The sequence below is a fragment of the Panthera pardus genome, unplaced genomic scaffold, assembly GCF_024362965.1.
Source record: "Panthera pardus isolate Hobbes unplaced genomic scaffold, ASM2436296v1 HiC_scaffold_7, whole genome shotgun sequence".
NCBI lineage: Eukaryota > Metazoa > Chordata > Mammalia > Carnivora > Felidae > Panthera > Panthera pardus.
This window is the reverse complement of record NW_026527002.1, coordinates 48331075-48357858: the sequence shown is the minus strand read 5'-3', so window position 1 is coordinate 48357858 and position 26784 is coordinate 48331075. Positions and strand designations below refer to the sequence as shown.

The following is a 26784-nucleotide window of genomic DNA, read 5'->3' as shown; positions in this document are numbered from 1 at the left end:
CAGGCACCCCTGAGCTATGCAGATTTAAATTAGCACGAAAAGCACTCTCAACAATAGCCAAATTATGGAAAGAGCCTAAATGTCCATCAACTGATGAATGGATAAAGAAATTGTGGTTTATATACACAATGGAGTACTACGTGGCAATGAGAAAGAACGAAATATGGCCTTTTGTAGCAACGTGGATGGAACTGGAGAGTGTGATGCTAAGTGAAATAAGCCATACAGAGAAAGACAGATACTATATGTTTTCACTCTTATGTGGATCCTGAGAAACTTAACAGAAACCCATAGAGGAGGGGAAGGGAAAAAAAAAAAAAAAAGAGGTTAGAGTGGGAGAGAGCCAAAGCATAAGAGACTCTTAAAAACTGAGAACAAACTGAGGATTGATGGGGGGTCGGAGGGGGGGAGGGTAGGTGATGGGCATTGAAGAGGGCATCTTTTGGGATGAGCACTGGGTGTTGTATGGAAACCAATTTGACAATAAATTTCATATATTTAAAAAAAATAATAAATTAGCATGAAAAATAAATAAATAAATAAATAAATAAATAAATAAATAAATAAATAAATTGGCATGAAAGACTATGAGAAATTCAGCTGCACTAGCCTCATTTCAAGCGATCCGTAGCTGCAGCTAGGGTATTGGATAGTGCAGATACAGAACATTCCATTATCACAGAAAGTTCTATTGGACAGTACTGCTCTAGACTGTAAACGCCACCCAGGGCTCTTCATGGATCTATCCTGAGTGCCTAGGACTTTGAAAGTGCTCCCTAAGTAACTGTCGAATAAATAAAGTCATTCATTAATACAGAATAAAAAGTAAAGTCATTTCTCTAACTGGAAAGATATAGATATTTGATCTATCTTAGTCTCCCACTCTTCAATAACATCTATTTCTGTACCATCCCAACAGCAAAACCTGTACCAAAGAAAATTAAAACCTAGGTAACTAAATAAGTACTCTGGGCACCATTTGAGGCAGAATAGTGGAGGTAAGTGACTCATGAAGGCAAAAAGATTACACTTCAAAAGGATTACCACTCCTAGAATTATGTTCTCGGTGAGTTTTATGAACTCATCATTAGAATTAACTGTTAAGACATGTATTTTCAGAGTTCATTTAGATTTAAAGCATCCTAATGTGCCTTGTGACTGTGGCAAGCTAAGTCACTTGGGGCATCATGGAGTATAAATCCAGTTTAGATGCTGTATTTAGCATTACACACAAAGAGAGAGATTAAGTGGGTATGATTTCCCTTTAAGAGGATTATTACCAGGCTTTCAAAAAGGCACAAGCATCTCATTAATGGTTAATGTGTTCATTGGTTCGAACAAATTCAACAGCTCAGGGATATTCAAATATATTTATTTAAGCACTCTGGAGATTTTTTTTTTTTTTTTAAATAAAACCAGGTATTTCTAGATAACAGTAAATCACTCTCTGCTTCTCCCCAACATGCCGGCTGTAGGAGAGTCTCCTTACCAGCATTCCTGCCCATTCCAAAAAATGTACCCACCCCTTCCCATGCACACATCTCCATTTCAAGCCCTGATCCAAGAAGGTCCCCGGCAACATAGAAAGTATTCCTGAGGCCTGCAAAAAGAAGTCTGGGAAAGCAGGGCTCTCTCCTGCTCGCTTTTCAATGATGAATATTCTGCTTCTGCAACTCCTTTTTTATGTGCCTCCCTTCCCTCTTGTTCTCACACTCTCTGGAACAAAAACAACCAAAGGGTAGCCCTGCAGCATTTCAGGAGCAGAGAGTGGCAGGAACAAGTGCTTCTGTGCTTACAGAAGCAAGTGGATTCTAAGAATCAAGCATGACACAAAGGCAGAAGTTTAAATTCAGGGTCCCTAAAAAACCTTGCGTGCAGATGACCTTTCCCCAAGACAGATCTGTGTCCTGTACCCATAATGTGTGGTCGTTTCAGGGAAATCAAACAACAGAGGCCCTACTTGGACGACAGCTGGGCCTAAAACATCTAGAAGGAGCTGAACTTGTATAGCCTAGAGGGGGGAAGTACACTGGAAAGAGCACAGGGAGACAGAGTCACAGCCATAACAAATGATGGCAAGCATGCATGGAGCACTTACTGGGAGCTGAGTCCTCGATGTACATTACACCATTCAATCTGCCCACAACACTCTAGGGGTGTGTTCTATTGTGAGACAACCACGTCATAAAGAAAGTGCTGTGTGGGGGCGCCTGGGTGGCCCAGTCAGTTAAGCATTCGACTTCAGCTCAGGTCACGATCTCTGCGGTTCGTGGGTTCGAGCCCCACTCTGGGCTCTGTGCTGACAGCTTGGAGCCTGGAGCCTCTTTCGGATTCGGTGTCTGCCTCTCTCTCTTTGCTCCTTCCCTCTCCTGCTCTGTCTCTGTCTCTCAAAAATAAATAAGCGTTAAAAAATTTATTAAAAAAATAAATAAAGTGCTGTGTGGCCTCATCTGCAAGGGGTGGGTGGTACGACCTCACAGGGTTGCTGTAAGTATTCAATGAGTTTTGTTATGTGTTATAACAGTGTCTGGCCGAAAGTAAGTAAAATATAACTACTTATTATATAAAAACAAGTAGATCCCCAATTTGCAGATCACAGGCAAGAAAATACATTCTAGTCCACATCCCGCTGACAAGCTGGGGTTGTCAGGAAGGCCCTAGGCTCCCAGGTCTTGACTCTCTCATAAAAATTTCAGCATTTGTTTGGACCCATTTCAGCTATAAACTTTTGCTGCTAAACACAATTTCTTTGTAACTTTTCCTTCACTTTATTCCCCTCGTGCTCATGATTTCGGGTCTTAGGTGGAGAGAGTGTAGTTTAGAAAGGTCCAAGGAGGGGCGCCTGGGTGGCTCAGTCAGTTGAGCGTCCGACTTCGGCTCAGGTCATGATCTCACCAGTGTGGGTTCGAACCCTGCGTCTGGCTCTGTGCTGACAACTCAGAGCCTGGAGCCTGCTTCGGGTTCTGTGTCTCCCTCTCTCTCTGCTCCTCCCCTGCTTGTACTCTGTCTGTCTGTCTGTCTCTCTCTCTCTCTCAAAAATAAATAAACATTACTAAATTTATTTTAAAAAAGTACAAGGGCATTTTGGTTGTCCTGGTGACAAGGGAGCCATGCTGCCATTTGGTGGCAGGGTCAAGGGATCCTAAATGTCCAGCAAGGCATGCAGCAGTCCCACCCCAAATGCCAACGGGAAAAACACAACCAGCCACAGAATGTTGGTGGAAATCATGACATAACTCACAGAAAAGCAAAAGGAAGGTTTTCTGTCAAAGCAACGGAGCCACATGGCTACGCAGCCACACGGCCACACGATAACGTGGCTGCCCCGCCACGCGGCCACATGAACTATGGCCAGACAGCTGTGTTTCTATCCATTCGTGCGGCTGAACAGCCACACAACTATGCAGCCGTGCAGCAAAGCAACGATGTGGCCATCGGAGCATGTAGCTGCGTAGCTGTGCAACCACCCGGCTTTACGTCCACGGAGCCAGGCCTGAGATCTCACGGTTTTACAGCCAAGCAACAGCCCATCATCATCTTCAAATGCAAGACAGAAGAACAAAGTAGGTGTGTGCCTATCTTGTCAATCTCAGAAAACATTAATGGAGCTTTTATTTCATGCAAGGCTTCATAGGGGACAGATGATATTTTGCTCCCAGGAAGCCCTCATTCCTATGGCAGGGTGGGCCTGTGCACATGCACACAAGGCAGTGGAAATAACGATAAAAAGGACAAAAAAGATAGAATGGGGACATGGGGAAACAGAGTAATTCTACCTGGGGAGAACCTATGGAGGTTTTACAGAAGGGGTGGTCTTTGGGTTGGACTTGTACAATGAGCAAGTGTGAGGCAAAATGTTCCCTCTGGAGAAACTCTAAGACTAACAACAGAACAGAAAGGAAAGGGCAGGCCTAGGAAACGTTAAGGACTCAAGAGCATGGAACTGGTAGGGACAGAAGGCTCAGGCCAGATGGCCAAGGGCCTAGAATGCCATGCTGAAAATTTCATCACGTGTTCAGGAAGAAACAGGGGTCATAAAACATTTTTGGGCAGGACAGTGGCAGGATCACGTCTGTGGTCAGGCAGGAGTGTGAGGAATAACCAGGGAGAGGAAAGGTCAGAACTAAATAAGAGGTTTCGAGTTCCAGCAAGGGCACCTAATCCTAGCTCTGCTTTCCACCACCACTGGAACGAAACCCAAACTCCTGCCCATCATCCACGGGCCCCACATATTCCATCCCTTACATAGATCCTCTCCTACCACACACTCCCTCTCAGTTCCCTCCAATCACTTTGGCTTCATTCTGTGCCTCAATCACATCAAACTCATTGCAGCCTCAGGGCCTTTGCACTGTTGGTGGCTCTTCCTGAAGCACTGTGGCTCCTAATGGTCACAAGGCCACCCCTGCTTTTCACTCACAGTTTAGCCCAAATACCACTTCTCATAGAGGCCTTCCTTAACCACGCAATCTGTTAATTCCTCCACCCTTTTTATTCTCTATTTAATTATCTTGGTTTGTGTCCATAGGACCAAAATCTAAAATTACCTAGCTTATTTACTTCTCTGCCCATCACCATGACCCCCAACCTGAACGTAAGCTCCAAGAGCAGAGTCTTGGCTGTCTTCTTTACTGCTACAGTATTTAATTTGTTTGTTTGTTTGTTTGTTTATTTTTGAGAGACAGGGTAAGAGAAGCAGAGAGGCAGAGAGAGGGAGACACAGAATCTGAAGCAGGCTCCAGGCGCTGAGCTGTCAGCATGGAGCCTGACGTGGGGTTCAAACTCATGAACCATGAGATCGTGACCCGAACCGAAGTCAGATGCTTAACCAACTGAGCCACCCAGGCACCCCGTACTGCGACAATATTTAAAACACTGTCCACCCTACACTGCAATGCTGAAGAATATTTGAAGAAAGAAAGGAAGGGAAGGAGATTCTCTATCTGAGGAATGCATAAAATTAAACTGAGCTTAGGGTTTGGGGAGAGAAAGCCGGAGTGATGAGAGAGGAGGGGATGCCTGCCTAGCCATCAAGATGTTCCACACCCAGACATGTCAACAGGAGACAACAGAAGGTGAGTATTACTGGGGGCTTGAACTAGGGTAGTATTCCTGGGGCCAGAAAGATGGAAATGACTCACCACAAGAAGACACATTTCAGAGACAGTCTATGGGATTTGATGCCACGTCAGATGTGAGAGAAAGAGAGAGAGGGAGAGAGAGTTGGGGGTGAACGTGAAATAACTCTGAAGTCTTGCGCCTGGCCAGGTGGAGGAGGCCCATGGTGAACTGAGAAGAGAATACACAGTAGCAGGGGCAGATGTGTGGCAGAAGAGGTCAATCAGGCCTGGGGCAAGTTGAAGTTGATGTCCCTGGCTGACTGTAGTCAGATGTCTTATGAGCAGCTGGAAATGAGGATCTGAAGTCAGGAGAGAGAATCATGGAGCCACCACCAGGGGAAAACTGAAGTCAGAGGAGTGGATGAGACCATGCTGACTGAAGGTGTGAAGAGTCATGACCCCATGTGAGGTGAGGGGGAACCAGAAAGGAGGGGGCCAAGAAAGGAGGAGGGGGCAGAGAAGACATAATCAGAGGCAGAAGAGAAAGTCACCAGTGGTGGCGGGTGGTAAAACCGAGGGGAAAAGCCAATTTCCAAACTGAGGGGGAGGGTGTGGGCAGAGGAGATGAGCCAGATCAACGGTGCTGAAAGCTGCCGAGAGCTCGCAGGGAGAACCGACTGCATTTGTAAGACAGTTCCTTGCAGTAAGAGCTTCAGCAGATTTGCAGGCACAGAAATCTGTAATGCAGTCTCCTGCATGTGCAGGCATCCACCTGGACCCATCTGCATGGCCCCTGGGAGACTTGGGGAAAGGGGATCTGATGCAAACATGCTGACACTTGTGAGCCGTGCTGTGCCTTTGTTTCTGACCCAGGAATCTCGTGTCTCACTTGCTTCCAAGAAACTGTCACAGGCTAACCGGTCATGTAAAATCTCAGACCCTTTACAGTTCTTAAAACTGCCATGCTTTTTCGAGAACGTTGCCATCCTTTCATCTACTTCCCTCCTTTTTAATCTAGGCAGGCTTGTGAATCACTCATAATCAAAAGAATGAAGAAGTGATACTGTGCAATTCCAAGGCTAGGTCATAAGAGGCAATGCAGCTTCTGCTGTTTAGATGGGACTGTGCTGGAGCTCAGAGCAGTTATGTAAACAGTCCAGCTGCCCTGAGGCCACCATGCTGTGAGGAAGCCCAAACTAGCCCATGCAGAAAGACCATATGGAGAAGCTCTGGGACTGTACTAGGAGAGAGAGATGCCCAGTCAGTCCCCAGCTGCTCCATCTGATGGCAAAAACCCAACAGTTTTATTTACCAAATAATGTTAGGGACTTTTTTGCTTTTCAAAATATCTCGGTCATCTTCATTTAAACTTTTTTTAAGTTTATTTATTTTTGAGAGAGGGAGAGAGTGAGCAGGGAGGGGCAGAGAGAGAGGGAGACACAATCTGAAGCAGGCTCCAGGCGCTGTGCTGTCAGCAAAGAGCCCGACGTGGGGCTTGAACTCACGAACTGTGAAATCATGACCTGAACCGAAGTTGGATGCTCAACTGACTGAGCCACCAGGCACCCCTCAGTCAACTTCAAAGAACGAAGATTTGCAACTACTAAATATGATCAAAAGAACAGGCCTAGAGATACGAACAGATTGTATACAGGAGGAAAAAGGCAACATGGCCATAATCAGGTAAAAAGCAACCTCATTCATACAGATACACAGCAAAACTGAGCTACAATATCTTACCTGTTAAAGCGACAGAGCCCCCTAAGCTTGACAATATACTGTGTTGGCAAGGGTGTGGAAAAGCTGGGACTCTCATACATTGATGGTGAAAATGCAAAATGTACAAGGCCTGAGGAGGGAAATTTGGCAATATCGAGCAAAATTCCACTTGCATTCAGTCTTTGCCCTAGCCATCCCACTTTTAAGAATCCATCCAAAGAGGACACTGGCAAAAATGAAAACACACGTGGATAGGACTATTTGTATAGCAAAAGCCTAGAAACAATCCCAATGGCCATCAATAGGAGACTGGTTTAATAAACTGTGGCATGTCCACACAATTGAATACCACCCAATTGTAGTTATAAAAAGAATGAGGAATTTATCTATATACTGCTTTGACGTGATCTCTGGAATATGTTAAAAGGCCAAGGTACAGAACAAAGGGTACCATATGCTACCCCCCACCCTTAAAAGGGAGAGTATGTGAATATATGTGTGTATATCCTTTTTTTTTTTTAATGAGAAGATAAACCAAAAAACTAATAAAATGAGTATCTACAAGAAGACAAAGGGAACAGAGTAAAGGGGGCAGAGATGAAAGTTAGCTTAGGCTTCTTAATTGTAACTTGTTTTGTAGATTTGTTATTGGAACCATGTAAATTCTCTACCTAAATATAACATAAAATTTAACTGAAATGAAAAAAAGCAACTCTACTGCAAAAGCAAAATAAAACAAACATACATACCCTATACAGAGAGGTAATGGCTTAACCACACAGAAGAAATTATTTCAAGTGACTTTAAAATATAGCAATCTAACTGTACATCCCGTTGGGATATATTTTAAGGACAAAAAAACTCCCACAAAAATATTACAATATTTTCAGTAACCACATTGTTAGATGCATTATAAGACAAAGTAAATAAGGACTTATAATGTTGTTAGAAACCAAAAATTTCAGCATCTAAATAAAAATTAAGGGACAATACTACAATTAAAAATTTTGAATTAATAATATAAATATAAATATACTGTCTGTCTCTCTCTCTCTTTTTTTTTTTTTTTTTTTTTTTTTTAGAGAGAGAGAGAGAGAGCATGTGGGCACAGAGGTGGGTGGCTGAGGGGCAGAGGGAGAGGGAGAGAATCCCAAGCAGGCTCCACACCCAGCACAGTCAGTGCCCAGCATGGGGCTTAATCTCATGACCCTGAGATGAAGACCTGAGCCTAAATCAACAATTGTACACCTAGCCAACTGAGCTACCCACGTGACTCTGTACTGTCTCTTTAAAAAAGAAAGCAACTCCTAGCTCCGGGGTGCCTGGGTGGCTCAGGTTAAGCATCTAACTCCTTGATCTCAAGGTCATGAGTTCAAGACCCACACTGGGCTCTGTGCTGGGCGTGAAACTATTAAAACAAACAAACAAACAAACAAACAAACAAACAAAAACCACCTCCTAATTATGGCTACAAAAAAAGTTTATAAACAACCAACCTGGTAGCAATGAGCATCCCAGGTACCCAGGCTGGAGTCTCTAAATATCCTATTTTAATGAAAGAAACCAGGGCTTCAGAAAAATGGCTAATCGTAAGGCTAGCATAGGCAAACTACAAGCTAAGCCTAGGAAAAGGAGTCATGCTACAGAGCAAGGACCATTAAAGACTAGTGCAGAAGTCAGGAACCAAACTGAGGGGCTCCCACTAGTCAAAGATAGGACAATTTGAGCACACACACAAAATAATAACAAATATTATGAAGTAAAACTCATCACGTATGCTAAAACCCATAAATCCATAATGATATTTTTTAAAATACTCGTTGATTACCTTTGAAGAAACTAGGGAACACCCTGAAAACCAATCATTGAAGGGAAAGAAACAGCCACTTAAGCCACCTTTTCAGGGAAACCGAATGGGCAATAAGGAAAAGTTCTCCTTTATTACAAGGATTCCAGCTAATAAATGTTGAAGAAATGTTCGAATATTACCGTTTTTGTGATTCCTAGTAAAATAACAGATGTAGGGAATGATTATCAGCAACAGGAAGCTGATGAGATACTTTATAATAGATGGATCAGGTTGGCACAGCTAGTCTTGACTTCACAGCAATGAGAGCTTACCAGATGCTGTGCCGTTCCTGATGTGTTATAGCGGGAAGAGTACACCATCACTTAGGAGGCATTCTTGTCCCCCCAAAACTGGCCCTGAACCCCATCAAGCCTGCAGTTCTTTTTTTTTTTTTTTTTTTTTAATGTTTATTCATTTTTTTGATAGAGACAGAGCATGAGCAGAGGAGGGGCAGAGAGAGAACGAGACACAATCTGAAGCAGGCTCCTGGCTCTGAACTGACAGCACAGAGCCCGACGCGGGGCTCGAACTCACGGACCATGAGATCATGACCTGAGCCGAAGTCAGACGCCCAATCAACTGAGCCACCCAGGTGCCCCAAGCCTGCAGTTCTAATTACTAGTTTACAGGGAATATGGAGATACATGTTAACACCATAGGCGTGCAATCAGCAAAATCCAAAAAAAAAGGGGGGGGGGACAGAACAAAAAAATAGGTTTCCTCAACAAATAAAAACTGAAAGGGGGAAGGAGGAAATGGGAAACCTATAAATTGATGGAAATTTAAGAAAAAGATGAGTGAAATACAAAGGGTGGGCATTTTTTGTACCCTGATTCAAACAAACCAGTTGTAGACAAAAAAACATTTACGAGACCATTGGCAAAATTTAAATATGAATGAGTTTTGGTTAAATTAGAGAATTAAGGAATTTTCATTAATTGTTAGGTGTAATAATGGTATTGTGGTTATAAGGTCGAAGCCTATAAAATTGCCGATATTCCACCATTTCGACTTAAAGAAATGACCATTTCCTATGGCCCAAACATACATATCATTTTTAAAAGAGTCCTTATATTTTGGAGATCCATATGAAAGTATTTATGAATGAAGTGACATGACTTCTGGAATCTGCTTCACACTAATCCAGCTGGTGAATGGGCATGGAAGTACAGAGGAAACAAGATCTGCCATGCACCAAGAATTGTTGAAGCTGGGTAATGGGTACGTGGGAGCTCGTTATACCATTCTCTCAAGTATATATATGTTTGAAATATGTGTGTGCCATGTTAAGGTCTTAAACTTTTGTATATGTTTGAATATTGTGTTTAAAAAATGCCTGAGGCTACAACGAAGGGATTCCAGAATTGTTCTGAGCAATTGCAAGCCTCTGGTGTCACTGGGGACACCAATGACTGGGGAGAACAATGCTCAGTTGAAGATATAATTGCAGGCGTGTGTGTGTCTGTGTGTGTCTGTGTGTTATGTATGTATGTGTGTGTGTGCACGCGAGACGGCACGTATCTTTAAATCACCTTCTTATTTAAGTTTTTATTACATTTCCCACTGATTTTTTGCTTGTGGCTGTGGGATTCGGGGGTTCCAACAATAGTCGGTGTTTGAATTTTGAATTCCTGTGCAAAAGAAAAAAATAAAACTAACTGGGTTGGACACACTCTCCCTGGGTCTCTTTGTTAACATTTTTGGCAGCTTCTATTTAAATGATCCTTTTTCTCTAAGTTCACTGGATGTTTTCTGCAGCCTTATGTAATGTCTAGAAGCCCGTGTCTCTACAAGGGAGCACCTGATTCAGAAAAACAACCCATTCATCAGCTGCCCAGACTCACAACCAACCAGACGTGTGGCGACTTTTTAAACACTCCCAGCTCCTGTGTCACAGCCTGTGAGGGAAAAGGAGAGCTACAGGAAGGTAAAGCTCAGAGAGACCCCAGGGAGATGATTATTCCTCACACCTCCTGGAAGCAGCACTACTCTCTTAGAAGAATTGCCAGCTGGGAAAGGCATCCCTGGAGGTGGCATCTCACGACACTGAACCAACAGTGACCTGTGCTGAAGGGATGGAAGAGTCCCAGTTCCTGGAAGCCCAAGGCAGGGGCAACTCCCCAGAGAACGGGCACCTTACTCCCCCAGGATACGGTCTGCTTCCCAGACCCCACTCGACTCAAGAGCATGATTTGCATAATAAAATATCTAGTATCTTAATGATCTAATGTTATCAGAGATAATTTAACAACCTTCAAAAACTGCCTTCAAGGTAAGAGGAGCCTGCGTGGCTCAGTGAGGTAAGTGTCCGACTCTTGGTTTCGGCTCAGGTCATGATCTCACGATTTGTGAGTGCGAGCCCCGCTTCGGGCTCTGTGCGGGCAGACAGCACAGAGCCTGCTTGGGATTCTCTCTCTCCTCTCTCTCTCTGCCCCTCCCCCCACTCACGCCCTTTCTCTCAAAAATAAAATACTTAAAACATTGCCTTCAAGGTAAGAAGTGCACTTAGTCCCATTTATCTGCTCATTCCACCGACACTGTTTAAGGGCTCAGTATGTGCTAAGCTAGTTAGAGGTGCATTTGAGGGCTGGAACTAGTTACTGCAAGCCCAGTCCTTTTCTCTCTTCCACACTGCCTTGAGGGTTAAAGACACTGGCTCTTGAAGCTGGCTGAGCCTCGGAATCACCTAGGACAGGAATGGGCATTGCCACAGAGCCACGGTCGTTCATTTATGTGTTGCCCGTGGCCGCTTTGGTGCTAAAACCAGCAAAGCCGAATAGCTGCAACAAAGATCACGTGGCCCACAAAGCCTAAAGTGTTTACCACTCGGCCCTTTACAGCTAAGGTTTGCCAACCTGTGATCTAGGACCTGCTTTTCTCTGAGAGGTCCATGGGCCAGCAGCATCAGCGTCACTTGGGCCCCTGTTAGAAATGCAGAGTCTTAGGCCCCACGTTGACCAAGGGAATTTCACTCTGCCCTGAGAACTTGTCAAACCGGCTGGCTTTCAGCAGAAGTCTCAGGGTGGGGCCTTTTGTTTATGTTCCCCAAGTAAATGTGATGTGTAGCCACCAGGGAAGCCAACTGAGAAATAAGGAGTGTGGTCTCTCCCAGGATCTCCCTGCAGGACTGACACCAGATCCTCAAGCGGCCGGGAGAGGCGACCACTGAAGGCTCACAGCTGAGCGCCTCTGGAGGAATTGCCCTCTGTGGAAGGAAGTGGCCCCACCCAAGGTCACTTCCCCTTGCTAGGGGCAGACTGCAGCTGATACTTGGCTGGTATAGGGTGACAGCGCCTCTCCTTACAATATCTCCAGAGCCCCCAGCAATTCAAGTTTGCCCTTAGCCCAGTCCCGCCTCCCTCACCCCTCACAGGTGTTCCTCCCTAAAGCTCTCCCCAGTAAAAGTCCATCTCAGTCTATTTCCCGACAGTCTGTAAGAGTACGCGGTATGACATCAGACAGGGGTCATAGCCATAAATAAGAAGATGCAAAACAGAGTAAGTGCACTGCGTGTGCACTAGAAGGGAACACACAACTGAGGCAGGCACACGGGGGCTGTTGGGCTTTCGGGGGGGGGGGGGGGCAACAGGATAAGGTGCTACAGGCAAAAGGCAGCCCTGAGTCGTGATAAGTGTAGAGGACCTGCAAACAGCTGGTGGAAGACCAGGCTGGAGAGAAAGCCTTAAATGCCAGGCTAAGACATTTGCAGTCTCATTTGGCAAAGAAAAATCATGAAAGGCTCTGAGCAGGAGAATAACCCCATAATGATCCCAGTTATGCTTCGGGAATATTCACCCGGCAATGATGTGAAAGATACTGGAGTGGCAGTGACTGGGGCTCAGGGGACAGGTCAGAAGGCTGTTGCAAATGTCCAGCTGAAAGTCAATGAGGACCAGAGCTAGTGATCAGTTAGGGGGTTGGCCCAGAGGAAGAGCGCGGGGCTCAGAATGAGACAGAGCTGGGTTCCAAACCTCACTCGGCCACTTACAGTCTTCAAGCCCTTGGGCAAGTCCCCTCGCCAATCTGACTTCTCCCATCTGTAAAATAGGGATAAGAGAATTGGGTAATAAATATGCAGTGCCTGGCACATGCTGGGCACGCACTTAATGGGAGTCATGCTCATGAGGCAGTGGCTGTGTTCATTTGTGTTTGCACACACATCACTTATCACCACAGCCAAGCAAATCTGAGCTTGGCTGCTCCGAAGACTGTCCCTGAAAAGCAATCCTTGCATGTAGTCATTTAATGAGGCGTTGGTTTCGTGCTTCAACTTGAATCGCCCCCCTTATGAAGGGCGTGCAGGCAATCGCCGCTTTCACTGTAGCCTGTGCCCTGTTGTTATGACGACCAATTTCCCAAACAGCCCTGCTGTTTTCTTCAAATCCTTTCAGTTTCCTCATGCCCTAAAGTCCACAAGCCCTGGAGACAATAGTGGGGTGGGTTTTCTAGATTTCTGCAGGATTTACCGTCAAGTCTTTGTATTAGCCAACCGGCCATCTGTTGCTTCTCTAACAGAAGCCCCCAGCCTGAGCATCAGTATGACCCTGCACAGCGAGCCTCCACAAATGTTCCCGCTGATTGGAAATTGGTGCCACAGAACATCAACTGGCACATCAGTTTCCGGCTGGCATTAACTTTGCTGGAAAATGAAGCAGAAAACAAAGGAAATCCCAATGCACATCTCAGGTACACCACACAGAGTTTGATGTTAAAAGACTATTCTGGAAGCTTTAAGTTTGAGTTCTTGTATTAGCTCTAGAATTAGTTCATTATTAGCACATGTGATTTTCTCAGCAAGTATCAACCTTTGTGAACTCATCTGGCACATGGTAAAACATGCTAAAAACACCAATTAGTTGTAGTAGCAGTATGGCAAAATCTTAATACCAGTATTATGCTCCTTTGGTTTCTAGCAGACCTCCCCCTCCTCACTTCCCTTTCCCCCTTTCCCCTTCCTTTCTTTCCTCCTCCCCTTTCTCCTTCTAATCTTCTCTCCTCTCTCACGTAGCCTTAGGATGAAAGGCATAGATGCCCTGCAGGCAGCCTACCCAACATCCATCCCCCCCCTTTTTTTCTTTGCCAAAAGGATCATGATATATCTTTAGGGTGTACATGCCCAACTGAAAGTCCGGATCTCCTAGACTGTCTTACAGCCAGGGACAGCCAGGTAATAACACAGTTCCGGCCAATGAGACTCAAGCAAAACTTACTGGGTTCTGGGAAAGCTGTCATTTTTCAGATAAAAAGAAGTAGACTCAGGTAGAGCATGCCTTTCTGCTTTTCCCCCTTCTTCCTATCTAAAGTAAGATGCTACAACCCCTGGCAACTATGAGAAAGAAATCCACACACACCACAGATGGCAAAGCAGTAAACTTATAGAGCCCAGGTCCTTGATGGCATTCCTGAGCAGTGCAGCTGCCCACGACTTCTGTGAAGGGCAAAAAATAAAGCCTCTCCTTGCTAAACTGGATTCTATTTGCGCCACCACATGCAATTCCCTACTGACACAAAAGATGAGGAGGGCTCCCTTCAACAAATATTCATTAAGTGCCCACTCTGTGCTGGGCAGGGTGCTAAGTACTTGGGCTACAGCAGTGAATGTGATCTGCAGTCCCTTTACCTCCTGGAGTGACGGAGTAAAGAAGAAACAGACAGTAAATGAACAAGACAATGGCAGGCTTGGGGATCAAAAGAAACAAATAATCAGATGTAACTGAGGAAGGCTGGTGTCTCTGAGGAGGTGACATCTGAACTGAGAGCTGAAGGGTGACGTGGAGTCAACCAGGGAAAGAGGGGGTGGGGGGGCACATTCCAGCAAGCGCCCCAGGAAAGTGGTGAGGGTGTTCAAAGAACAAAGAGGAAGCCAGCATGGCTGGAACTCGGTGAGACACACACACACACACACACACACACACACACACACACACACACACAGAGAGAGAGAGAGAGCAGGGTAGGCAAAGCTGGAGAAGCTGTTTGGGACGGGGGCATTGAAGCTGAGGAAAGGAGTGGGGTTTTATTCTACATATGACAGATTGGGAAGCTACCAGAGCGGTCACTCACAAGTGAGTGACAAGACCTGATACATGTTTTTGGAAGATTTTTCTCCCTCTAACATGAATAATGACTTGCCCAGGGCGAGAACAGAAGCAGGCTATTGCTGAGGTGCAAGTAAAACAGGATAGTGGCCTGGACTCAGGGACGGCCGATGGACCACACAGTAGACCTTCACCCTGCAGAACAGGATAGCCTGTGATGTCCTCACCTACAGTGACAAGGAACAACCTCGTCAGTGCACTTTAGAATCCAAACAGGCAGAGATGAGGGCAGGGGGCTAAAGATGGTTTTAAAATACTGAGGTGCCCGGAAGGACATACAGCAGGTGATTCGAGGGAAAGACGGGAGAATTCGCAGCGAGTCTTTGATTTTTTTTTTTTTTCTTTTACTGTTCAGAGGGAAAGAATAGGATTGTGTCAGGAGCTATCACACGGGGACTGTCACAGCATGTTAATAAGGAATTAACAGAATTGCCAAGAAGTGGTAAGAACACTGAGGCTCTAGAGAATGAATGGCCCTTGGGTGTGATCACCAGTACCTATGACTTGCTCCAGCAATGCCAGGCAGCTCAGAAACAGGCATGTAAGGAGCACAGGGGAAGAGCAAACCCCAGGTTTGAAACTGGCATGGCGAGCCCAGGGCAATACTGAAGAGGTGGGAGAACCTGGGTACGAGAATGGCAGCACTGAAAGACCTCACACTTCACGTTTGTGAACACATTCATTCAACAATGATTCCTACCCTAACGTGGAAACTGCAATCTGGACAAGCTAAGAAACTTGCTCAAGGTCACAAAGCTGGTAAATATCTGCTGTCAAAGTCGAGTTCCTTAACCAGTGAACTATAGCCTTCAAGCAAAATAAGAAGGAAGATGATGATAGAGAAGAGAGCCCAGAAAGGTCCAGGGACTGGAGGTCATGACGGGTGTCAGAAGTGGGCTCACTGAAGAGGAGGAAGCATGTGCAATGGTCAATGGACAGCAGATCAGGCTGGGTAGTCCCGTGGGTGAGAATGGATCACAGGCTGGAGCAGTGGCGTAGAGGAGAAGGCCAACAGGCTCTGGGTTGGACTTTGGGGCTGAAGGGCATCTGGCTACGAGCTACCCACTCCATCTTGCCCAACTGCCCACTGAAATGCCTATGAAGACAGAAAAAGACCAAGACTCACAATCACCCGAAATTAAGACTAACAGACAACCTAATCCCAGAATCTTGGAGAAATTGGTAGTATTTGTAAACAAGATGGAGCTAAATTAAAAAAAAAAAATCTAAGGGGGGCACATGGGTGGCTCAGTTGGTTAAGCATCTGACTCATGATCTCGCGGTTCATGAGTTCAAGCTCCACATCGAGCTCAGTGTTGAGAGCTCAGAGCCTGGAGCCTGCTTCCGATTCTGTGTCTCCCTCTCTCTCTGCTCCTCCCTCACGTGTGCTCTGTCTCTCTCACTCTCAAAAGCAAATCATAAAACATTAAAAAAAAATAAAACTCTGCCCGAGCCAATTGTGGGGATGGCAGAGGGATGTAGGAAAATGGCAAACAGTGGAGTCACAGTATGCATTTGCCTCGTATGTAATTTACCTGAATTCAACTGTATGTGTTTAGTATTAAAAGAAAAAAAGGGAGAAAAATCCCCTCACTTACCCATGGCCTTCCCCACCCTCACCTCTTCCTCCATTCAAACTAGACTTTGGCTGCCACTACCTCCAAATATTTTCCTGAACACAAAGAAAAACAAAACAACTTTTTTTTTCTTGGCCTCTGAGCTCTCAAGAAATTTGAGGAATTGTTCCTATACCCCCAAACTTTAAACATAGTCCGCACAGAAGATCAAAGATGCCCTGCATAACCCAGATACAGGACCTGAGGGTGAAACCCAGATGCTGACGGAGGCGCTATTCCCTTGTGTGCTTCTCTGTACTTCCTGAAGTTTCTTAAGGAATATCCATTGCATTTGAAAGCTGAAAACATGTATATTATTCTGCCCAAAGACCGTTCATCTTTAAGGAGCCCATCAGATGACTGATGCTTTTCCGAGCCCTCTCTGCAGCCCTGCTCAGGGAGCTCAGCCCAGGGAGGGGGCAATGGAGCCCTCCTCAAGGACTTGTGTCCTCAGCCTTGTAAATGCTGGCAGGAGGCTGGCACTCCAAGAAGTTTTTCAAAACAGCTCAAGGCAGAGGGGGTGGAGGAGGACACTCAATCCATGCTGAGCAGCTATGGCATAACAGACACGGCCCTGGATTTAAAAATAGGACCCCTGAATTCCGATGTGGGCTTTCCTACTTCCCGGTGGGTGACCTTGCTCAACCTCACTGAACCCCCAGGTTCCTCATCTGGTAAATGGGGATGACAATGGTTTAGGAGGTTATTTTAGAGAGTTATGTAAACTAACGTCCCAAAGAAAAATTCTCACGTGTGTTAGATGCTCAGGAATTATTTGAATTTAAATGACCAGGTAATTGACCCAATCGACCAATCGCGGAAGGGACAGTGAGGTAGTGACAACAGAAACCCTCTCTCTCCTTATTTCCAAGTGTTCACAATGGTAGAGCTCATCAATACACTTATGTTAGTTTTCTAGGGCGGCTGTAAGAAAGTACCACAAACTGGTGGCTTAAGCAGCAGGAATTTATTGTCTCACAAGTCTGAGACTAGAAATCTGAGATCAGGAAGCTTCCTTCTCCTTCTGGGAGGGAGAATCTGTTCCGCGCCTCTCTCCTAGCTCCTGGTGGCTTGCTGGCAATTTTGGGTGTTCCTTGGTTTATAGAAGCATCACCCTAACCTCTGCCTTTATCTTCACATGGTATTCTCCCTGTGTGTCAGTGTGTCCAAATTTCCCTTTGTATAAGGACATCAATCACATTGGATTAGGGCCCATATTAACGACCTCATTTTTAATTTTTTTTTAATGTTTATTTACTTTTGAAGGAGAGGGAGACAGAGCGTGAACAGGGGAGGAGCAGAAAGAAAGGGAGACACAGAATCCAAAGCGGGCTCCAGGCTCTGAGCTGCCAGCACAGAGCCCAACGTGAGGCTCGAACTCACAAACCGTGAGATCATGACCTGAGCCAAAGTTGGATGCTTAACCAACTGAGCCACCCAGGCTCCCCTAATGACCTCACTTTAACCTCTGTAAAGACCTTATCTCCATATAAGGTCACATTTGATATACCGGGGGTTCAGACTTCAGCATAGAAATTTGGGGGACAGATAGTTGAGCCCATAACAGAGAGATGGAGGTGGTTGGGGGGCAAAGAGGGAGGAGAGCATGTAAGGAGGTGAATGTTGGCGGCAGCTAAGCTGGAAGGGACTAGATCATAATGTAGGCTGGAGATACACCCATCTAGCCTCCTCTCCAGACAGAAGCCAAGGAGGTGTTCGGACTAGCCAGAGAATCTCGGTAGGAGTCCCTGCAGGGATAGGATTTTGCAGTAGAAGTCAGTGGTCTTCTGAGAGTGGTAGAAGCTGATATAGAAAGGCTCCTGGGATGCAAGTCCAGGTACCATCAGCCACGAACAGGCTCAGACATCCAATAGCACTAAAGGACAGAAAGGCCTTATCAGCAGGAAGGTGTGGCAGGTACATAGATCCCAAGGCAAAGGCAGGACCACTAGTGGTCTAAGCCTGAGGAGTCGACTGCTGAGTTACAGGATAAGCCAGGAAAAGACTCCTTGCCAGCTGAGAGGGGACTATCTTCCTCCAAGTGGGGCCCACGTCTGGAACCTTAAATTCATCTCGGGTTAGAGTCAGAATTGACTGTCTAGTATCTAACACAGACACAGTTCAGTAATTGACTTCTAAGACAAAATCATCTAAGATCAGACTCAGGAAAGAGGATGGAAGACAAAACTTCATTTGCTTAGCTGGATCATTCATCCAACTATTCATTTTATTCACTGTTAGAGCCAGGCATGCAACCACCAATCACGCAGTGCCCAACCTGGCAGAGCTCACAGGCTGACTGGAGCGACAGAGGCATGAGTAAGCTCCAGCAATGCAGTGTGGCTGGTGCCATCACGGGGCTGGACAAGGTCCCTGGAGAAACTGTGGCAGGATGTATATAACTCTGCCCAAGAGACAGGGCACGTGAGACTTCCTAAACTTTATGAACAGCCTGCGTTTGCTCCCACCTGTTTTTGTAGCAATTGTTGCAAAACAACCCTTGTAACAAAGAGGCTAGTGTTTGGCAAAGGGGGCAGAAAAGGGTGGGTGTGTTTTCCTACTATACAACTCATCAGGTAGATGAGAACCCAAGAAGGATGAGCGGATGGAACTTCTGAGGAATGAAAACATCATCTGTGGGTACTACCGGAAGAAAGAAATGAACACACAGTCATTTTAGGAGATTTAGTCATTAAAGAGAGATCACTTGAGGCCCTACTATAGCCAGGCACGGTGTTAGGCACAGGGATCCAGGGTCAGCAAAAAGACCCCTTACCTAACTAATAAAGCTCGTCATGCTTAAGGGGGCAGACATTTATCAATAAATTATTCAAAAATATAACCACAAGTGGGGCGTCTGGATGGCTCAGTCGATAAGCATCCGACTTCAGCTCAGGTCATGATCTCGTGGTTCCTGGGTTCGTGCCCCGCATTGGGACTCTGTGATGACAGCTCAGACCCTGGAACCTGCTTCGGATTCTGTGTCTCCCTCTCTCTCTCTGTTCCTCCCCTGCTTGCACTCTGTCTCTTTCTCTTAAAAATAAATGAACATTAAAAAAAATTTTTTTAATTAATAATATAACCACAGGTGCAACAGGTAGACAGAGGGAGCTGGGGGGCAAGGAGGAGCCGTAGCCATCAGAAAGCCCCAGATGGGCTCTCCACTGGTACTGCTCTGGACAGAGGAAGCAGTGTAAGCTCCCTTCACCTCCCTGGTGGTGAAGGCCTGCAGGGACAATCCTGCCTCGTCTGCCACGCACACTCCCTTAGGGCTCTGTCCACACACTGTATACCCCCCACCACACACCCAGATCGAACTACTCAGCCCCCTGTACTCCTCCAGCATCTTTCCCCCATGCTATTCCAGTATGGACCATGCTGCCCTGAAGTGTGTGACCTCTGTGTCTGTCTCCACTATATTATTTCTTATGGTTCAAGGAACAAATCTTAATCAACTTTGTGCCTAATGTATATTGAACGAATGAGAGAGCAAATAAATGTCTTTTATCTTTCATCTGTCAACACAGGGAAACAAAGACCTAAGATACTGTCTTCTTTTTAAAATTTATTTGAGAGAGGGGTGCCTGGGTGGCTCCGTCGGTTGGGAGTCTGACTTCGGCTCAGGTTATGATCTCACAGTTGGTGAGTTTGAGCCCCACGTCGGGCTTGTGCTGACAACTCAGAGCCTGGAGCCTGCTTTGGATTCTGTGTCTCCCTCTCTCTCTCTCTGTCCCTTTCCCACTTGTGTTCTGTCTCTCTCACTCTCAAAAATAAATAATAAAACATTAAAAAATTAAAAAAAATTTATTTGAGAGAGAGAGAGAAAAGCGGGCGGGGGGGAGGGGGAGCGTGCACAAGCGGGGGGGGGGGGTGGTGGGCAGAGGGAGAAAGAAACAGAATCTTAAGAAGACTCCACTGTCAGAACAGAGCCCCATGTGGGCCTCGATCCCCAACCCTAAGATCATGACCTAAGCTGAAATCAAGAGTCACTGAACTGATTGAGCCACCCCATGCCCCTAGAATACTGTCTTAATGGCACTATCAAGATGAATCAAGGTCACCACATTTAAGCATTAAACTGAAACTAACGAGATATACTTTAATAGGAATAAATTTAAAAATCCCAACTTTGGGTTCCTGAAATCAATAGTATGAATGCAGGATTTATGGGAGAAATAAACCATTCATTCAGCAAGCATTTACTGAGTGCCACCTATGTTCCAGTCTCTGTTCCAGCTGTTGGTGCTGGATATATAGCACAGGCATCTCTGATGCCACAGGACTTAAATTTAACTAGAAAGAAAGCCCTAAGGGTTTTAACTCATCACTCGTTTAATGTGAGTCATCAAGGTAATAGGCAACAACAGCCGCAGGAAAACAAATCCTAACCTGATTTTACCTGCATCAGGAGAGGTTCAGTGTCCACATGTTGCCCCACGCTGCTCAGCTAACACCACAAGCTTGGAGCTAACAACGGGTCTCTTATATCAGGAGGGACTTTGACAAGCCAGACAACGTCTTTGGAGGTATATGGTCAGGTCCCCACAAGTCTGAGAAATGACTGACGGATATGCATGTGTTTGGGGGCCGCAGAATCAGTGGCGACAGGAGATGCAACAGGTTTCTTCAAATATTGCGAGTTGCCTGTACAAGACTTGGTTACAAGGGCCTGGAGCTCACCCGGTAGAACTTACAAGGCAGCAGGAAGAGTTTCTTGCAAGGGGAACTGCTCCACAAAAGTATGGGGAGGCCTCCTTGCCCAGGGAAGACATACCCCATCCTCAAGGACGCTGCAGAAGAAAACTGTGCTGAGACCAGAGTATCCAGAGATCACACTAGACTTTGAGTCCCATCAACTGGAAAAGCAACGAGTCTGCAGTGAATCTCCCATTAATCAAGAAAGCGGTATTTAGGAGCACGGGCTGTGGATTCAGCAGAGCTGGATCCCAGTACTGGACCGGGAAAGGTCATTCACACACTCTATGCCACATGCCTTTGCTAGTAAAAGAAACAGGGTCACAGTTCCTACCTCTTCTTGGCCGTTAGGATTAAGTGAGATGATTTACATTAAGTGCTGCTGAGTACAGCACCTGGCCCTTGGTGAGTCATCAATATACATTAGCTGATGGTAGCATTAAGTGCTCTTCACTGTATTTTACGTATATCAATTTACTTAGGTAAACCGTTTTGCTGTGAGTCTCTAATTTTGTAATCCTCCATTACTTGCATTTACTAAAGTAATTATTATAGTAATTTAAATTATTATAGTATTATAGTAATTTAAAACTGGAAAGTAGAAGGGCTTTTGAGACATTTGAAATGTTTTACTCCCTAGAGAAACCAGGAAAATACCTAACAGTACAAAAAGGGGCAATTAAGGGACTTATGATCAGATGGAGGTAAATCTAGGACGTTACGTATGGAATGGCTGAGCAGGCTGGGGCAAGGCAACCTCAGAGACTCCCTTTCTGAGAGACCCTCTCAGACAACAGAAGTAAAAATCAATCCAGCAAACTGATTTTACAAAGACTAAATCATGTCAGATAAATTTAATTTCCTCCTGTGACAGACAGACAGGCTTCTGCGACACAGGGAAGCAATGGGTATCAGATACTGTGGTTTTGGCTAAGTCTTCGATTCCAGGCTACTTAATAGCAGAATCTAAAAACCTAATTGAATTTGCTGGCTTTTGGAGATGATCTCCAAAAATAGGAACCAGAGGCTCTGGATCCACTTTTTGAGTAATGAGGAGGCAAGAAACTTTCCTTCGTAGGACTGGCAGAACCCCCCCTCCCCCAACCTGCCGCTTCCTGCAGTAAAATGCAGAATCGATCCAACAAATATTTATTGAACACTATCATGTGATATGGCCTCAGTCTGGATTAGACTAAGAGAAACTGAAGTGAGATGTACAAGCAGACATGCTTAAATGGGACTTTTCAGTAGACGTGGGTGTAGAGTTGCGGGGGGAGGGGTGCTACGAAAGAAATGGAATCTTTGAACTGGGCTGGGCGTTTCCATGGAATAGGGTGCTGTTTTAAAGAGCAGCTGTGGGATGACAAAGACACTTTGAAGAATCTAGGTTAAATGGATCCAAGTGGGCAAACTTCAGTAGCAAGGGCCGAAAGAAGAGAGGAGGAGGAGGGAATCTAGAAAGAGCTGATAGGAATGCAGGGTACCTTTAGACAAAGTGCCTATTCATTCAGAAAACCTGCGTGATATCCCAACCTGAGGTCACACATGTGCTCCACAGTGTGCTAGCACGGAGGTATAAAGATGAATTAGTCCACTCCCCACCCGCATGGCTCCTGAGGTTGGGGTGGCCAGAAGAAAGGTGGCTTCAACTTGACGCTAAAGGAGAGTGACCAGGGGCACAGAAAGAAAAGACTCTTGAGGACTAAGGGATAAATAATTGCGGTGAAGTGGTTGAGAGAATGTCCAAACTGGGGCAATTTAATTGAATCCTACCATGAATAGGTAGCCAGCCTCCAGAGACCCTTTTCAGCTCCGGAATGCTAGTAATGAAGACATTTTTCTGATTTTACAATCTGGACTGTCTTAAATCCAGTCTTTCCTTTTGTCCCCCATCAGACAAAGATTGATGGAAACAGGAAATGGTACCCTCTGGCTTCCTATCACAATACAGTTGCCGTGGGACATTAAGGTGCCCTCCAGAAGCCTAGGACTGAATTCATGGGTGGAACACCGGCAGGGGGTGGGTGAGGCAGGGGGAGCAGGGAGGATGAAAAGAATAAAGGGTCCTGGCTAATCTCCCAGGGTGGCTGAAACTTAGGAGATTTGTAGCTTCCTTGGATGACCCACTCTGACTACAGATGCCCAGTTTCCAGTCTGAAAAATTCACAGGAAACAAGCCACTTTTCTAAAGGCCCTAGGGAATGCCAATGCACTGCAAAGGAAGCCTTGATTTCATCTTGATCTTCAGAAACGTCCCTTTCCCCTGAGGCTGATGGAAATTTCTAGTGAATCGAAGTGATCCTTCCCATTTAAGAGTCTTGCCAATTTTAGGGTCCTGTCCTGGAATGATGGAGGTCTTCAGGACCACCATCGGGCAAGGCTGTCCCACATTCGGCAAGGCACCATAAATAAACTTGCTTGTCCTAGGTCCCACCTGTTGCAGGGACCTGATCTCATGAGGCACAATGGGATATGAGTCAGGATGGCAGACTAATAAAGGAATAAGCACTGGAAATGAATATTTAGCCATCCCATAATAACCATCTCATACCCATATGCATGCACACACATGTACCACATACTCCCAGTCACCAAGGCAACCATTCCCTGAAACTGTACTTTGTTCTTTTTCACACTAGATCTTTGAAAACCATTCTTCCTTAGAGTGCAACTCTGGCCTTTGACTCTGCTGAGAAGTACCACTCCTCCTTGGGAAATGCTATTAAATCCAACATTTACCAGGTCCCTCTGAAAGTTTATGTCTTATCCTCATTCTGGCCCTGAATTTAGCCAACACATCATTTGGAAACTTGCTGAAAGCACCAGCAACACAAAGTAACCATTATGATTGCTAGAGTCAGAAACATTAGAGACAAATACTGCCCTTAAGTCTTGTACCCACAGTACTTACCTTTTAAAGAAGGGAATCCCTGGGGTGCCTGGGTGGCTCAGTTGGTTAAGTGTCTGACTTCAGCTCAGGTCATGATCTAATAGTTCATGAGTTCAAACCACCCCCCATCGGGCTCTCTGCTCTTGGATCCTGCTTCAGATCCTCTGTCCTCTCCCCTCTCTCTCTGCCCTTCCCCCCACCTCTCTCAAAAATAAATAAACATTAAAAAGTAAAATAAAAATAAAAAAGGGAATCACGAAGTTCATGTGAAAAAGGAGACAGTTCTGGTCCTAAAAGATGGAGAGACTGATTCTTAAGATTAAAGTGGCAGCTCTTATGTAGGAAGCAGGAGTTTAGTAGTATTGAATTTTTAAGAGCATTTCACATTTTTTCCTCCTTACAATAGATATTATGCTTCAAATTAACCTCATTTTCTATCTTAGAGTTCATTATTCAAAAATGCCAACAACCTAAAGGAGTCAGTAAATAGTCAAAACATTTTTATGCCACTAATGATCTGGCTTTTGACAACATTCATTTAATAAGTAGTGAGGTTTTCTTCCTTTTACAGCAACACATTGATGACTAAAGGTTCAGTCTCTGGCAAGAGTCAATGTTCATCTCTACTCTACAATTATTAGTGTCTGCTTTAAAAAAAAAAAATCTGATCTGCGACTGGACCAGAAACTTCTTTGCAGATCCTTCTATTAGATTTCTGCCGGAGGGGAAATGGTAAGCGTATTTAATTTATAGTTCTAATCCACATAAAGCACCGAGGCACCTGGGGGTAGGGAGGGAAGTCCTCGCTCTGGAACAGCTGCTTGAGAAGTCAGCTTAAGTGCATAACTAGTGATGGGGCGAGCGGGGGGGGGGGGGTTCTGGGATTCTGGTTTTCGAAGCCCTGCGGGAGCGAAGGGGAAGCGACGAGGAAGACTCCACCCAGGCAATCTGGGTCAGGCGCCTCGTCTATAAATTACGGCAGAGAGGGGCAGGCGGCCCGCGGTGGCAGACGCGGCCCGAGAGGGTCCACGGGGAGCGGGGCTGGGGGGCGCGCCGCGCGCGGGTGGGCTGACGCGCAGGTGTGCGTGCCGGGTGGGTGTCCTCCCAGCCCCACGCTTCGGTCCCCGCACTGAGTGTGCGCGGGCGGAGGCAGAGCGCGGGGTTCCCCGTGGCCCCGGGGACTGGGCTCAGCCTCTCCAAGGGGCTCGCGCTGCCCCCCTCCCCCCGCTCCCTGGGCCTGGGTCCGTGGGTCTGTCAGCACGCAGGTCCTGTCGGTCTGTCCTCACCACCACCTCCCAGCCCCCCACCTGCCGCACAGAAATCTCTGGCTGGCTGCCCGCCCGTCCCCCCCTCCCCCGGCGCCCCGCATCCCTCCCGCTTCCCTGTCGGCCCCGGCCTCCCGGCGCCTGGGGCCGGCGCGCTCCGGCTCGCTCACCCGCGTGCAGGCCGCCCGCCTCGGGGCCGCTGTCGGTGGCGGCGGCGCTGGGCGGCGCGTCCGAGTCGGTGTAGGTGAGCCAGGTGGACTCGGTCTCCCGGGTCCAGCTCTCGTAGTAGCGGGGCTCGATGGCATCGGCCCGGCTCCCGCCACAGCCCATCCTCCCGCGCTGCGGGCGCGCCCGGCGGCCGCTCGGCTCGCGGCTCCGGCGGTGGCTCAGCCCCGGCGGCGCAGCCCGGGCCGGCGAGGAGGCGGCGGCGGCGGCGGCGACATCGCGTCCCCGGGCTCGCCCGCGCCCGCCCGCGCCGCAGCCAGGCGCCCGGCCCCCGCGGCGCCCGTCGCCCCCCGCGCCGCGCCCTCTCCCCGTGCGCCCCTCCTCTCGGTCTCCAAGGCCCTCCCCTCCCCCGCTCCCCTCCCCTCGCCCTCGTCCTCCACTCCCTCCTTCGGAGGGCCGGGGCTGGCCGGGGTCTCAGGAGCCGCGGCCAGAGTAATGGAGGAGGGCGGGGGTCTCAGGAGGGCTTCGGCCCGGCCGGCTGGCGTTATATCAGGGTCCTGCGCATCCATCTATGCACACACTCCTCTGTTCATCCATTCATCTATTCATGCATTTATCCGTTCACCCTGCTTTCCCTCCCACCCTCCCTCCTTTCTTTCCCTCTTTTCCTCCCTCCCTTCCTTCCATCCATCCATCCATCCATCCATCCATCCATCCATCCTGGGGAGAACTGAAGCACTTGGAAGGGATCCCAAGCGGTCTGTCCGCTTGTTTCAAAAGCAGCAGAGCTGAGGACAACCCGCTCCCCCCACCCCCAAAATGGGGAGAAAGTACTGCAACTAAAAATTAGTGGCTAAGGAACAGTCAGAGGCCTTGCCTGGTTGTTACCTTGTTTGGGGAGTAGCGAGTGGGGCCTATGATTTCTGAGAGAGTTGGGCTAGGCTTATCACTAACACCTTCCCAGTTCTGCGACTTTGAACTTTGTTTTCAAGAAAGCAAAAGAGGGCCAGGAACCTCAGAGCATGAGGCAAACCCTCTCTGGATGGGGCTGGGAGGCATGCCTGGCTTCCCTCCAAGCCCACCTGCAGCCCTGCCATTCCTTTGTCCATCGCCCAGCTGTCAGCCCTTCCTTCATTTCCTACTGTACTCTCGACTCCTTGTTGCACACTAGAGCTCAGACTTGGGTGGGCCAATGAATTTACCTGTCCCCAAAAAGCCAGAACACCTGGTAAAAGACGGAAACTGCCCTTAAAGGAGAGGGCTAGGATAGGGGAAGAACTGGAAGAATAAACCCTCAGTGACCCAGCTCTGCCAGAATAGAACATGATGTTGAATGAGTATTGTATTTATTAATTCAACATATATTTATTAAATACCTATTATGGCAAAACACTGCTGGTACATATAATAAATCGTGTCTATTACCC

The 26784-nt window shown here is 46.8% G+C and overlaps 1 protein-coding gene across 2 annotated transcripts in view; it reads right to left on the bottom strand.

Moving 5' to 3' along the window:
* BAALC (BAALC binder of MAP3K1 and KLF4) overlaps nt 1-25705 on the bottom strand; it is an 84405-nt gene extending 58700 nt beyond the window's left edge. Inside the window, exon 1 of one of the 2 annotated variants that reach the window (XM_053896201.1) lies at nt 25363-25705. In XM_053896201.1, the coding sequence (XP_053752176.1) occupies nt 25363-25522 (160 nt within the window). In that variant the 5' untranslated portion in view covers nt 25523-25705. The remainder of the gene's footprint in view (nt 1-25362) is intronic. The other variant, XM_053896200.1, reaches the window with a different exon arrangement.
* Nucleotides 25706-26784: the final 1079 nt, after the last annotated feature.